This window comes from Bemisia tabaci, chromosome 9, assembly GCF_918797505.1.
Source record: "Bemisia tabaci chromosome 9, PGI_BMITA_v3".
Classification (NCBI taxonomy): domain Eukaryota; kingdom Metazoa; phylum Arthropoda; class Insecta; order Hemiptera; family Aleyrodidae; genus Bemisia; species Bemisia tabaci.
In genome coordinates this window covers 15,852,981-15,866,181 of record NC_092801.1, presented here as the reverse complement: position 1 = coordinate 15,866,181, position 13,201 = coordinate 15,852,981, and the positions used below count along the sequence as shown (strand labels likewise).

At 35.7% G+C, this 13,201-nt stretch overlaps 1 protein-coding gene across 1 annotated transcript; it reads right to left on the bottom strand.

Annotated features, from left to right (window-relative positions):
* Positions 1-686: 686 nt before the first annotated feature.
* Rab11 (RAS oncogene family member Rab11) lies at positions 687-13,012 on the bottom strand. Its single transcript, XM_019051458.2, has 6 exons — positions 12,770-13,012; positions 10,418-10,539; positions 9,231-9,304; positions 7,405-7,679; positions 6,265-6,440; positions 687-5,370 (listed from the first exon to the last, which is right to left on the bottom strand). The coding sequence occupies exons 1-5, from the start codon at positions 12,822-12,824 to the stop codon at positions 6,307-6,309; spliced, it is 660 nt and encodes a 219-aa protein (XP_018907003.1). The 5' UTR covers positions 12,825-13,012; the 3' UTR covers positions 687-5,370; positions 6,265-6,306.
* Between the last annotated feature and the right edge of the window lie 189 nt (positions 13,013-13,201).

Genomic DNA, 13,201 nt, shown 5'->3' with positions numbered 1-13,201 from the left:
TGTCAAGTACAGAAAGTGTTAGCGACAATTACTTCATTTTTGTGATTTTTTTTGTTTTTTTTTTCCCTTTGTTTTTGTCCTTTGATTCTCAATAATAACACAGGGCAATAAAACGTTTTCCTTCTTAGGGTGGTTACACATTGATTGCATTTAGCATAAAATGAACCAGCGTAATTACAGTGTTGTTAAAATATTGCTTTTTCAAAACTATCTTAAAAAAATCTCCTAAAATAGCGAATAGTTTTTGCATCCCACCAAAAAATTGTTCCTTTTAAATGGAAATAATTGTGTAAAATTTAATACTGTACATATATTCAGTATTTTTAAAAGAAAAAAAAATTTGCACGATTTTGAAAACACTGTAGTCACGCTGGTTCCTTTTTGCTGAATGCAATCCACATTACTGATTACCAAAAAAAGATGAAATCATAGGACGATCAATTTGACAGATATGAGTTCATCGAAGAAATGCAGTGCAATGTTACCAAAACTTTCTTTTAAAAAAAAGAATTCTGACGGTATTGTTGGCACGAAAAAATTTAAGTTATAAAAGAACACAACCCTAAAAACCTCTTTGATGACCCTTAATTAAAGTTTCACGGAGGAAACAGATTGTACACTTAAAGCAACATTGCAACACATTTTTGAGACTTTGTCAAATTTAGGACTAAAAAAAGAGATCATGGTAATGTTAACAGGGTTATATTTAAACTTACAAAAAATTCGTACTACGAAATATCATGATAAACCTAGAAGTATATTGTACACAAAAATCGCGTATAACATAAGATGGGCACTTAATGTATTCAAAAACACGACTAACTCACTGGCTACGAACTTGGCTGCCCCTCGTTGAAAATTCAATGATGCTTTTCTGCTACGTAGAACCCAGATTTATAAAGACCAAACAAAGAAACTAAATGAAAATAGAAAAAATGAACAAAAAATATCATGTCAACAAAAATGAAAACTTGTTTGGTCTGAATTTGGATGGATACAACATTCAGGGTGAAAAATACGGTTGGTGCGTCTTAAAATTTCTTGGATGCAGAGCCTTCAAATGGAGCATCAAAGACAGTGAGCTAGCCGATATACGAGCAAGATTTGTGTAGTATCACCAAATATCAACACTCAACAACTGACCGCAAGATAAACCTAATTTTGATCGAACGACAGGACTCATGGTTATCACAATTTCCAATTTCCCTCGGGAAAAACTTCTGACGTGTGAGAATCAGGCTACCAATTTTGTGCATCAAGTTATATCAATACAAAATGAGGTTGCATTTAAATCAGATGGTAAAAAGAAAAAATATTCGAAAGGTTCTTGACAACTGAAAAATAACGCATTTTTTGATCAGCAATATTCAACATCTAGGCTTAAAATTGTTAGCAGCAAATTTTCATTTGAGGACCATCTTCTCAATTCATCACTGATAAGAAAAGATGTGCCACTGAAAATTGACGTATGGGTTTACCTTACAGTAGAAAACGCTTGGGATAATATTTATGCGATTCTAAAATGAATGTACGATTTGAGGTTGTGTTGATCTAACCAGCAGCAGTCGCAACCAATACAATTTTAGCCCAGAAATATACTTCATGCCAATTCAAAAAATTCCGTCCAAATTGTGTGATATTTGTATTCATGCTCGGGAAAATACTAGTTTTTTCGCCTAATTACGGTCTAATTTTTGAGTGGGGCTTTCCATTTGCGCTTGTTGAAATTACTGGCGAAGATAGTTTCAATTAACTATACAAATGGAAAATTTACAACAGGCATCGTTTTTTACAATGAAAATGACACTATTTGAAAAACCTTCATAAAGAAATTGTTCTGAAGTTCTCGAAGTGGTTGTTGATTGAAGATCATCTATTAATACACAATATCTTAAGATATGAATGAATTTCATACGTACAATTAATACAAACAAGATAGGAGTTGAAGGTGCTTAAAAATAAAATAAGAAACTTGACTCCAAAATGCAGTGAATGGTAGGATTCTTGAAGAATACAAACCATCCGTAATTTCTAGAGAACTGTAATTCAGACGGCCGGAGCAAGAAAATAATGTGCTATTTGCCGGAATTATGGAGTGAAATTTTACTGATCACTTCAATCGTTACAATCAAAAATGAAACTCCTTTCTTTTTAAATGATATTCTTTACAAGCATTGTGCCCAGCCTTATGAGTCTACAACAACACTGCCGAGATAAGGAAAAACGCCGAACAAACATTCGAAGGTTGCCAGGTATCTTGATGTAAAATGTTTATTCTGGAGGATTCCAGAGAATCTTTCCTTAAAATTTTCAGAATCTTTAGATTAGATTGCGAATAAAATCCTAAAAAAATTTGACGAAAAACATTCAACGATTTCCCTAAAAATCCGTATTTCATCACAGGGAATTCGGCAACGCCCGAGGGGTCATACGGCGTCTCCCCTCAACCTGGCGAAATTCAGCAGTAACGAGAACCATACACGGATTGATAGCCAGTACTCCGTTCATAATTAAAAATATGAATACAAAAAATGTGCACTGTGAAGCTTGACACAAAATGTTAAAATCGAGTAGGATTAGAAAAATTGTGAATTCTTGAAATTAAAGAGTCTCAAGGTGATTGCTTAGTGCCATCTTATTTTGATTGATCTTCGTGAAAAGATATTTAAATTACCTTCCTGAGCTAACGCAAGGATGGTTTTGGAGAGAGGTTCTAATTGTTGGATAGAGATAAGGAGTGATGCTGCATGCTTCCATTTGAAATATTTGACTACATGCTGCAATAAGGAACTACTATTTCTCGTTATTGTTGGGAACGATCTACGTAGCAATAAGTTTCCTTATGCATGTAGGTGCTTCTACGAAGGTCTTCAGGTATATGAGTTCAGAATTTCTGAGGCTTTGATGAAACTAGATATGAGCCGAACGAGAGTTTAAATTCACTTCAAAAGAGGACCTAAACACCTTGTTAAATCGGAATTTTCCAGTTACGATCTTGAGATGAATGTAGTAATTTCAAAGAAAAACCTAACTGTAAAAACTTACAGCTGTGGAACATCATCCAAAACTTCAAAAAATGAAACAACAATCTCAAAAGCAGATAACAGTTGCCATACTCAATTATGTTCGCTTCATACTTTTAAAGGTACATATATCTTGTATATATCATGGCACGCAATATGTATTTGCGACAATATTTGTGGCTATCTCGATAACACTGCAAAAAACGTTGAAAGCCAGCACAAATGAAAATCTCAAGGGTGCTGCGGTTGTGTACGAGATTCAAATTTCGACACTATATTGGAGAAAAAATGAAAAACTAGAACAGACGGGGGGGGGGGGGAACTAGAAACAAACAACAAAAACGGACGTCCTGAGAGTCTTTTGTTCGGGGAATTTTTTTTCCTTGGTTGAGCCCTCGTTTTACCGAACACAAATTCACTTGGCTGTAGCAGTTGTCGAGTGATTATTTTGAGCCTCCAAGTTCTCCTGTACACATTTCTTGAAGTTCATTCGAGGGATGAACTTCAAAAGAACCTAGTATAACTTAATTTTTAAAATCTACTCTTAGGCCAGTTAGAACTTTCTTTATTCAAAAATTTGATCTAAGGAACAAACTTCACGAATTTCGCACTAACCACGGTCTAAACTGAAGAGGCACAGTAAAATTGCTCTTAAAAGTAAACTTGCGATGAGTTCTTCATCGGTTACACACCTTGGGAAAAAATTTCAAGAGGGAATCAGACTCAAATATTTGAAAATGATCAATTTGCAATAAATCCGTTTGATAGAGTCTCACCAGGGGACCTAACTTCAAAAAAATCTCAAAAAATGAACTAAAATTGTCCTAAATTGCTTTAGAAAAGAGTTGAAATTTCACTTTAATGAGGACTCACTGCCTGTCCTAAACCTCCCCTTCCTCATCATGAAGCCAATGAGTCTCGCTGCTCTTGTGGCGATAATTTTTATAAAAAAGGTTGACAAATTCGTAAAATTCGAAGCGGAAGAACTCTTTCAAAAATAGATATTAAACATACAAAACAGGAAACCCTGTGCAGTTTCCTTCATGTAAAAATACCATTTAACAAGTTAAGGAAGTTTTTAAGACTGCATTTCAGTTAATTAACAAGAGTTGACACAGCTTGTTAATTGTTGTGCATTACTTTGATTTCAGTTCTGTATCAATAGGAACGATTTAAAGGATTTAATGTCATTCTGATACCAACTTCTTTCACGTAAATTTTTGGAGCATCCATATTATGCAACAAAAAAAATTCCTAGAAGGCTTTCCTTTTTCATGCATTTTAACAGTTTATATTGGGATTATTAATTTTCAATGTCGCCAAAATCAGGAGTCTAAGCGACTGGGGGAAAATAAAAAGTGGATCTGATACTTTTCACAGCGGAGATGCGAAAAAGCTATGGACTGATTTGTTAAGAAAGCTGATTTACCGATGGTTAATCTTGAAAAAAGGAATATGTCTTCTATTAATTGTGGGTGGAGGAGACTACTTGGAGAGAGGGGAGAACCACAGCAGAGCTCGGTCTAGACTTTCCTTCCTCTCTCTACGCATAAGATTCCAGAGGAAAATGGAATTGCCAAACAAGGATGAAAGTGGGTAACTTCTTGTTTCCGGGGAAATTTGAGTTCTGAACTTTGAGTCTTGTAAATCTTCAAAAACTGGATTCAGTCTCAGTGCATTGGTGCGATCCAGAGCGCAGGCCCATTTCAAGGAACCGTCAGCAATGGAACTGGAATTCTGACTTTTGAACTCGAATGAAAGTATGGCAAAATCATACAAACTTAAAAATAATACGAAAATAACATACAATAAATATCTTATGCTTCCAAAGTGATATCTGATGCTGATGGAGAATTCCTTTTGTAAGTCTTCCGGACTATTTTTTCACTTTAGTAAACAAATAGTAAGAAAATACATGTACAATATATATGAATATGTAAAAATGCGTCCAGTTACATACTCATATATATATATAAAACTATAAAAATAAAAGAATAACAATATAAATTCTACACAATATAGTTAATATTGGAAAAGATTTTACAAACGTACAATTATAAATATAATATATACCAGAAGTCCCCCAACGATTCATTTGAGAAGAGTAACGTGAGCGAATGCTGCGATACTGTACCTCGTCTCATAGTTTTCAGTGGGCGGCTCGAAAGCAGGTCCTGATGAAGGATGACAGTGAGCGATGGTGCGATATTGTAATGATCATTTAAGTTGATCTTATTCACCTTTAAAAATGCAAGAAGTTCAAGATCTGTGGGATTGGGGTTGTGGAAGTGTTTATACAGGATGTAGCTCCTCGAAAGCGATGGTCAATTTCAAATAGTTCAATGTCCTGTGAAAGAGAGAACCAAAAACAAGTCTAAATACAAGGGTACTGTAGGCTGTTTTAGGGGTGCTTTTTCAAGACAATTGGAGCCTCACCCCCCCCCCCCCCCCAAATACTAAGAGAAAGGGAGCTGGTTAAAGCGTTAAAAGTCGTATTTTATACGATTAATTTTACTAGTCATGTTGAACCGATGAACACATACGAAAAACCAAGCAACACTTCAGTTTCTTTTATTCCTAATTATACCGTGCTGCTGCAGCTGGCGGGAAAATTTAAAAAAACCTATGTTTAGGACGATTTTTGTCATTTTTTGGGGACCTGAACAGAAAAATTGGGGACTTTCAGGGATAATTGGGGACTTTAGGGGACTGGTAGACACCCTGAAGACAGTAATTGCTGATTGGCTGAACTCAGCTTCGAACATCGCCTTGCTACGTCAACTCGACTGTCGGCTTTTCATAGGTCAAATTTTGGTTAGCCTTTTCTTTCCTTAGAAATGCTTCTTTGAACTATGTAATACAATTTTAGGGTTTTTACAGGAAATTTTACATGAGAGAAACTACACCCCTACAAAAATTCATTACCACTGCCCTGTTGTATGAGTTCTGCTTTGGTGCCAAGAGAATAATTTCAACTTCAGGTTGGTTCCGCAAAATTTTACATCTCTAAAGCAATATGAATGAAATTGGAATGAAAAATATGGCTCAATAACTGTGACTCCAGCATCGGCTTTTTTTTTCTTTTTTCTTCCTTTTTTTTAACATAGCGATGAAAAATTTGGATTTTCAGCTTGAGTCCTTTTTGCCTTTCCTTTGATTTCACCACGAAGAGCATTGTTCAAAAAATTGAATTCTCAAGGACCGACCAGAAGAGAATAGAACAGAATAAAGCACAGCTTACCTAGATTAGCGAGAGATTAGTTCTGTACAGACAGGTTACACGCTATTGGCAACACTTGCGGACGCTATCTGTGTTGACTGTGGGTTTCACATCGATTGCTTCGACGTTTTGCGGGCGGATTGTGTCTCCTTCTGGAGGGTCGTGCATCTGTTTTTGAGATACGATTCTATATATTTCTGTGGACAGACAAATGGGATGTTAAAAACCCTTCTGTGAGACGCAGTGATAATATTTCCTGACAGTCTCATTGAAAAAGCAGGCGTTTGATAAATTTAAAAATAGACCGTTTGTTGCAATCCAGTATTTTTTGCTTCAAAGCAAAACGCCCAATTTAAAGCAAATTTCCTGAAAAGTCAGCGAAAAGCCCATTTTGCTTCACTTTTTTAAATTGCTGAGGGAGGGGCAGAAGTATCTTGTTTGAATTATCATTTAATTCCGATCAAAGTGAACGACTGAGAAGCACAAAAATCTAAAACAATTCCTATCTTCAAAATCAAATGGGAGGTTCTAAGCTAAACCAAGATCTATGGCATGAGACAATAAACATTGACATACTTCTTCTTAGAATTTCTAGCATTTTTTTATTTTTCTTTTTTTTATCACACAGGACTAAAACTCAAAAGTTTGTATCATATCAATAGAATTTAATGAACTCATGCTTAATTATTTATCGTCAAACGCATGAGCAATTTAAATTTCTAACAACAATTTAAAAGTTGAGTTAAGCCTAATTTTGTTATGCATATCTGAAAAGATCTTTCTCAGGGCTTTTCAACCACACAAAAACAGTTGATTTCAGACAAACTGTTCCGGAGTTACACATCAGTAAAGTGGTGACATCCCTCAAAAGAGATCAACTTTTGCGAACTATCAGTGTCTTATAAAACCCAACGGGTGGTCGAATCAACTCAAAATTTTGGATTTTTACTGAGCAACGTATGTATACTGAGAATGCCAAATTTCATCAAATTCTGAGGGGGTCGCTTTTTCAAAGTAGCACCAGTTGGCATGGAATGATCCTTCACAGTTTCCAGCAGTACTCTATGATTTTCCTCTAGTTTTCCCCTGTCTCTCTTCAAAATTCAGACAGAATTATTTTTCTGCATTTCTGCAGAGCCAGAAAAGAAATATGTATCATACCTGTTAGGATGTTTTGGAAGGCTGTTTCAACATTTGTTGAATCTAACGCTGATGTTTCTATAAATGAAAGACCGTTGCGTTCTGCAAAGCTTTTCGCTTCGTCAGTGGGGACGGCGCGTAGATGCCTTAAATCTGATTTATTTCCGAGTAACATAATGACGATATTTTGATCAGCGTGGTCCTTCAATTCTTTCAGCCACCGTTCAACGTTTTCGTAGGTTAGATGTTTGGCAATATCGTAGACCAACAGAGCACCAACTGCTCCTCTGTAGTAGCTGTAAATTAGGGAACAAAGCAGGTTAGAGGAATAGTCAGCATTGTTCATTTGTGATAAGGTACTAGTTTTGATTAGGAATTTTTTATTTTTAGAGGAATACAAATTCATGTAATTTCAAGCTTTCAGTTTAGCTGTCCTTTCTAAAAATATATTCATTAAAAACGCAAAGTTGATAGAACATAGAACAGGGTGGCTAGCAAAAGTTCATTGGATTATTCCCCGACTTCTAATGAAATTCTCTGACTTTTTTACAACTTATAGTCATCGAAAACACCGCTTGAGAGCCCCACCCGGTTGGCACATTGGCACAACAATGAGATCAGCTGGCCCATTACTGACCCGATTTTTACAAGGAACCCGGCTCCACAAAAAATCCCTTGACTTTTCCCTGATTTTTCCTCGTCGAGTTACATTCCCAACTTTTCCCTGTCGCTAGCCACCCTGACAGAAGTATTGGTTAGATCTGACCAATGGAGATGCAATTTTTCTACAGTTAGCTAGTTGCAATTCTATTTCAGGGTCGAACAGGAGACAAATAATGTATGAAACTATCCCCTACAAAATGGTACCTTACAACTGTCAAGCTAAAAAAAAAAGGCTGTAAGGATGAAAATTTGAGTCAAATTACTCCAATAAGATATTTATTTTAGTGGATCATGAATATTTTTTCTGAAAATTTTCAGATACTTATCAAATTTGAGATGAAATTCTCTGAAAACTTGAAGAGGTATGCCCAAAAGTTTCCTGGAAAATTTACATTTTCACCGAAAACTTTACAAGATCCCATTGTAAAATGACATTTTTCCTTGGAATAGCAAAGTTATTACTGTAAGCACAATTTATAGGAGGTTGGGTTGCAAAATCAGAATTTGAGTTTTCACCAAAAAGGGGTAGTCTGATGTATTTGGGCCACATTATAAAACTATTTACACCTCACATAAAAAACAAGATATGCGCTATTAAATCTCCTATGCAAATAGGCGCTACCTTTCATAGTTGAGCCAGAATGGTAGTTCCATGCAGCAAATGAAGTCCATTTTTCAGTTCATTAAGTTACAAAATGATCTAACAACTTTGATGTCTCTGCATCATGACAAATTAAAACTCCGGATAGTTTTCCTCGAAAATACATTTTTTATTCTTGTTTTTTCTGACTGCAACTATCAAATCATCAAAACTTCAGTTCAGTCAGACATGTTTTGCATGTGTATGTGTGTGTTGTATACTTATTTTCTTGCCCAATCTGGTGGTCTAAAAGTGGTTTAGTGATCCAATTGTTCAAAGGCTGATTCTTCTTTCGTTATTATTCTGGCTGAAAGGTCAAGTATTTTTACAATTTGACAAAAGCTTTGCTGCTTTGGGATTCCACCTATAATATCAACACCTGAGAATGATAATTTTCAAGCTTCTATTAATTTATTAATATTCTTCTGTTAATCTCAGATTTTAAGCTGAAGTCATGAAAAAAGTGACCTTTTTCTTTGGGTGCAAGGATTCTATGTTCTGATGGTAATGATTCCTTCAAAATAAATAATACATAGGTACTCACGCAGATGTGATAGCCCTGTAACGTTCCTGTCCGGCCGTGTCCCATATCTGGGCTTTTATTGTTTTGTTGTCAACCTACATTTAAAGAGAAACTTATAATTATTTCGATATTAAATAATTATTGTGAAAATTCAACATCTTTGAAAGAATTCACGAAAGAACCAAAGACATAGACTGCTAGAGATAAAAAACATTGAGATAAGTTGTGATTACTCAATTGTTCTTCTACTTTGCAAAGACCATAATCGAAAAGCAGAAAATGATAAATATATCAATTGAGGTCGTTGCAGCAATAATAACATATACATAGTTATACATAGTTTCTGCACCTTACGGCGAAATTGAATGCTGCACTCGAGATCTATCACCCCTGTTAATATTATGATCATATGATGATTCTGTGGCAATTTCTGACTACTCACTTCCCTGTACATGAAGTTAAAAGCAGGAAATTCTTGGTTTGAATTCACTTTCTTCCTCATCATTCTGGATAAACCACCATATCTTCATTTCTTTATAGACCTCAAATTTTCATTAAGTTTTTAATAAGCCAAAAGGACTTGTTTCGTATCCTAGGTCTTTCATTTCCAGCAGTTTTTTTTCTTTAAAATTACCATATTTACATTAGAATTCGATAAAAGCACGTCCAAGATTCATCATTCTATCATTTTACTCTTAAATTCACTCAAATTTTTGCAACTTCAAAAGGTAGGTGCAAAAACAGCACATACCATACTTTTTAAAAAATCAACAGATCGATCATAACTAAATTATTTGATAAATTTGTGCATGGCTACTCTTTGGAAAAGGTTCAAACCTTAAACTTGTAGCAAAACCCTGCTGTGTTTCTAAAAAATAAAACTTGTTATTTACAAGGTAAAACTTCGAACACGTTTTTCTCAAAACAAGGTTTGCCCATACATGCCAATACTGCAGCCACCGCCTCAATTATAAACCGATGATATCACGTACCTATTTTGCGATTTTCATTGGACAATTTCCTGAAAGATTTTACTTAACTAAGACTAGGAATTCTGAGACAATGTAACAGAGATGCATGTTTTGGTAGTTTCACCACCAGATATTATTTCTGCTATAATTAGTTGTTTATCGCCTGTTTGGTCAAAGGCAATAATTCTGCAAATGATAAAAAAAAATGAGAGATTAATGGAAAAAAAAAGAACGTACTTGAATACTACGGGTTGCAAATTCAACTCCAATGGTTGATTTAGACTCCAAGTTGAATTCATTCCTAGTGAATCTTGCAAGCAGATTGGATTTGCCTACACCAGAATCACCGATCAAAACCACTGCAAAGAAACAAGTCGGTATTACAAAACCAGGATGTGAGAGCAAAATAATCAAAGGAATTTGGCCACTGAAAAAATTACAGACAAAAAAAGAAAACTGATTTTGATAAATCTGAGGGGAGCTAGGTATATCAGTGACCGAAGTGCGAAACGACGTATCTCCGTAAGAGATGGTGCAGACTTCCTGTCATACTTAATTTTTTCTTGGAAAAATCAGTCAATGTGATACCTTGAAAACTTTCTTGATTTTTCTTCTCTATTGGCAGAATATGCTGTATAAATTTCAGGCAATAGGTTTGTTTTTTTCCTTTAAGAAAATGAAATAGGAGCGGAAATTTTAAAACACCGTAATGGAGATGCATGGTTTGGCACTTCCACATTTGTTACCATGAGCAACGATTTAAACTTGTTACGTGGATCAATTTTCCAAGAAGCATCTTAGTAATTTTTCAATTGATATTCTCCTAGGATTAATCTCTCTGCCAGAAAGAGATTGAAAAAGACGTAGTTAGTTGCAAGTTCATAGAACTTGTCAAAAACTTAAGTTTTGATTGCTGACAGTTGTAGGTTACCAAAGTTACAAAGTCACTTAAAAAAGACACATTTTCAGGACACAAATGAATGAAGACAACACCCGTGACAATTCATTAGAAAAGGGCCCTTGCACCTGAAAGTTCAAAATTAGGATATTGGTCTTAGGCTTGGGGGAGTGATTCGCAAGCATATTGAGTAATGGGCACAATATGAGGCATCAAACTAATGGTATGATCATTTGGACGTACGCAAATCAAAAATAATAGTTCTAAGAAGCAAGCTTTTTGAAATTGTAATCTGCCAAGTTCAGGCTCCAAATTGGCTAGATTAACACAAAGTGTTGGGGCATCTGGTTGCACAAACATGAATTACACTGCTACAAGTTAATTCTTAAGGATAGTCATAAGAGTGTCTTGATAAAAACTGAAATTCCAATTGTTCCACATGGCTTGACAAGATTCTTTCCCTGATTCCGCCGTCTGGTGGCACATTGACAATCAAAACATTGTCTACCAAAGTGCTTTGGTACATGCAAGTCTTCTCAAAACCACCTTCAAAAACGTCTGTCCTCTTTGATGGTGACCGATGGCTCTATTAATTAACTCACGGACCCATCGATATTTTGATACTTCTATCTCAAAATGGATCCAATTAGCGGTCCTCACACAAATATTTCAAACAGACAGAAGTTTCCATTTGGTTTCAAAATCAAAATGATGAAAACATTAGATAGATTTAAGGAAGAGCTGATGTGGAATTGACTGATTCATTAATGATCTGAGATCGCCTCAGGTCACAGACCTAACCTCAAAAAGAGTTTTGGGAATGATAGAATAGAGACTGATGGAAAACTAAAAAGATCCAGTGGTAATGGCCAGAGGATTGGTTGATGGATAAGGGACATGCAATTCTGTTTAGTCATTGTCACCCTGAAAGATGCTGCGATCAGAGAAAAAGCGCTGAAGATTGACTTTATCAGTCAAAGGGATTGCCTCCCCAAAAATGCCTACAAATCCATACAGGTGTTCTCATTACTTAAGTGAGGCTAACATATAAAGGTTGATAATAGGGTTTCAAGGTATGAAAAAATTCCTTGTCCGCAATGGAAGAGGCAAAGGCAGCTGTACAAAGTTAAGTTTGAGGAAAGTATGATTCCCAGCTAACAAGCAAAATTCAGAAGCTTGTGAGACTGTAAATTTGTCGTTACATTGCGACTTAAAGGACAACTAATAGGAGCGAAGCGGACGCAGGTCAATTTTTAATCAGCTTAGAAACTGACCAGGGATTGAAAGTCTGATAAAATGGAAGAACAAAACATCTAAAGCGATGACTGAAGACAATAACAAAAGGAAGACGAATGGTCGTTCATATGCTTGGGAAAAGTCAAGGGAACATCTGCCTAGGGGTTCAATAAAAATTTATACCAATCAAAAGCAAGAAGACATGCTAATGCTCAGTAAAGTTGAATTAAATATTCTATCGAATGAATAATTTAAAATCATAATTATATTCAAAAGAGTCTTGCTATCAGCATCAGCTGATTACAATCAGGCTGAGAAGGACCTGACTTCATTGCTGATAAGTTTCATCGATGGGGAAAAGGGTTCTCAGGCGAAGACGAGACAAAAGCAGGAATGTGGGTGATAAGATGATAAAGGTGCGAGACACAGGCAAAAAATGCAAAACAAAAGATCACCTTTGAACAGATAATCGTATTCGTCATCACGAGAAATTCCCGGTTTGATATACATTCTCCACAACTCTTAATGGACGATGGATGGAGTAGAAAGTGACGGTAGTTGATTTCTAAGAGCGAATAGCACGCATCTGATTGAATTTTCACGACGTAGAAACCTCACAGGACTCAGGATTCAGACGAAAAGTCGACCACAACAAAATCACAACACAGGTATAAATCAATTATGGCTGCCTTTCTACTACACCCCCCTTTCGACACTGTACACAGTGCACCAACCTATGACGGATTCCCCTCCTGATTTCGCATTTCAAAGACGCACCGTGGCCTCATTTTTCCGCGAAAATCTTCTTAAAATATTCAAAAAAATCAAACAAAATAGGAATGTAATTATTTCGACCGGACTAAGTTATAAGATCAGCGAAAAACGCC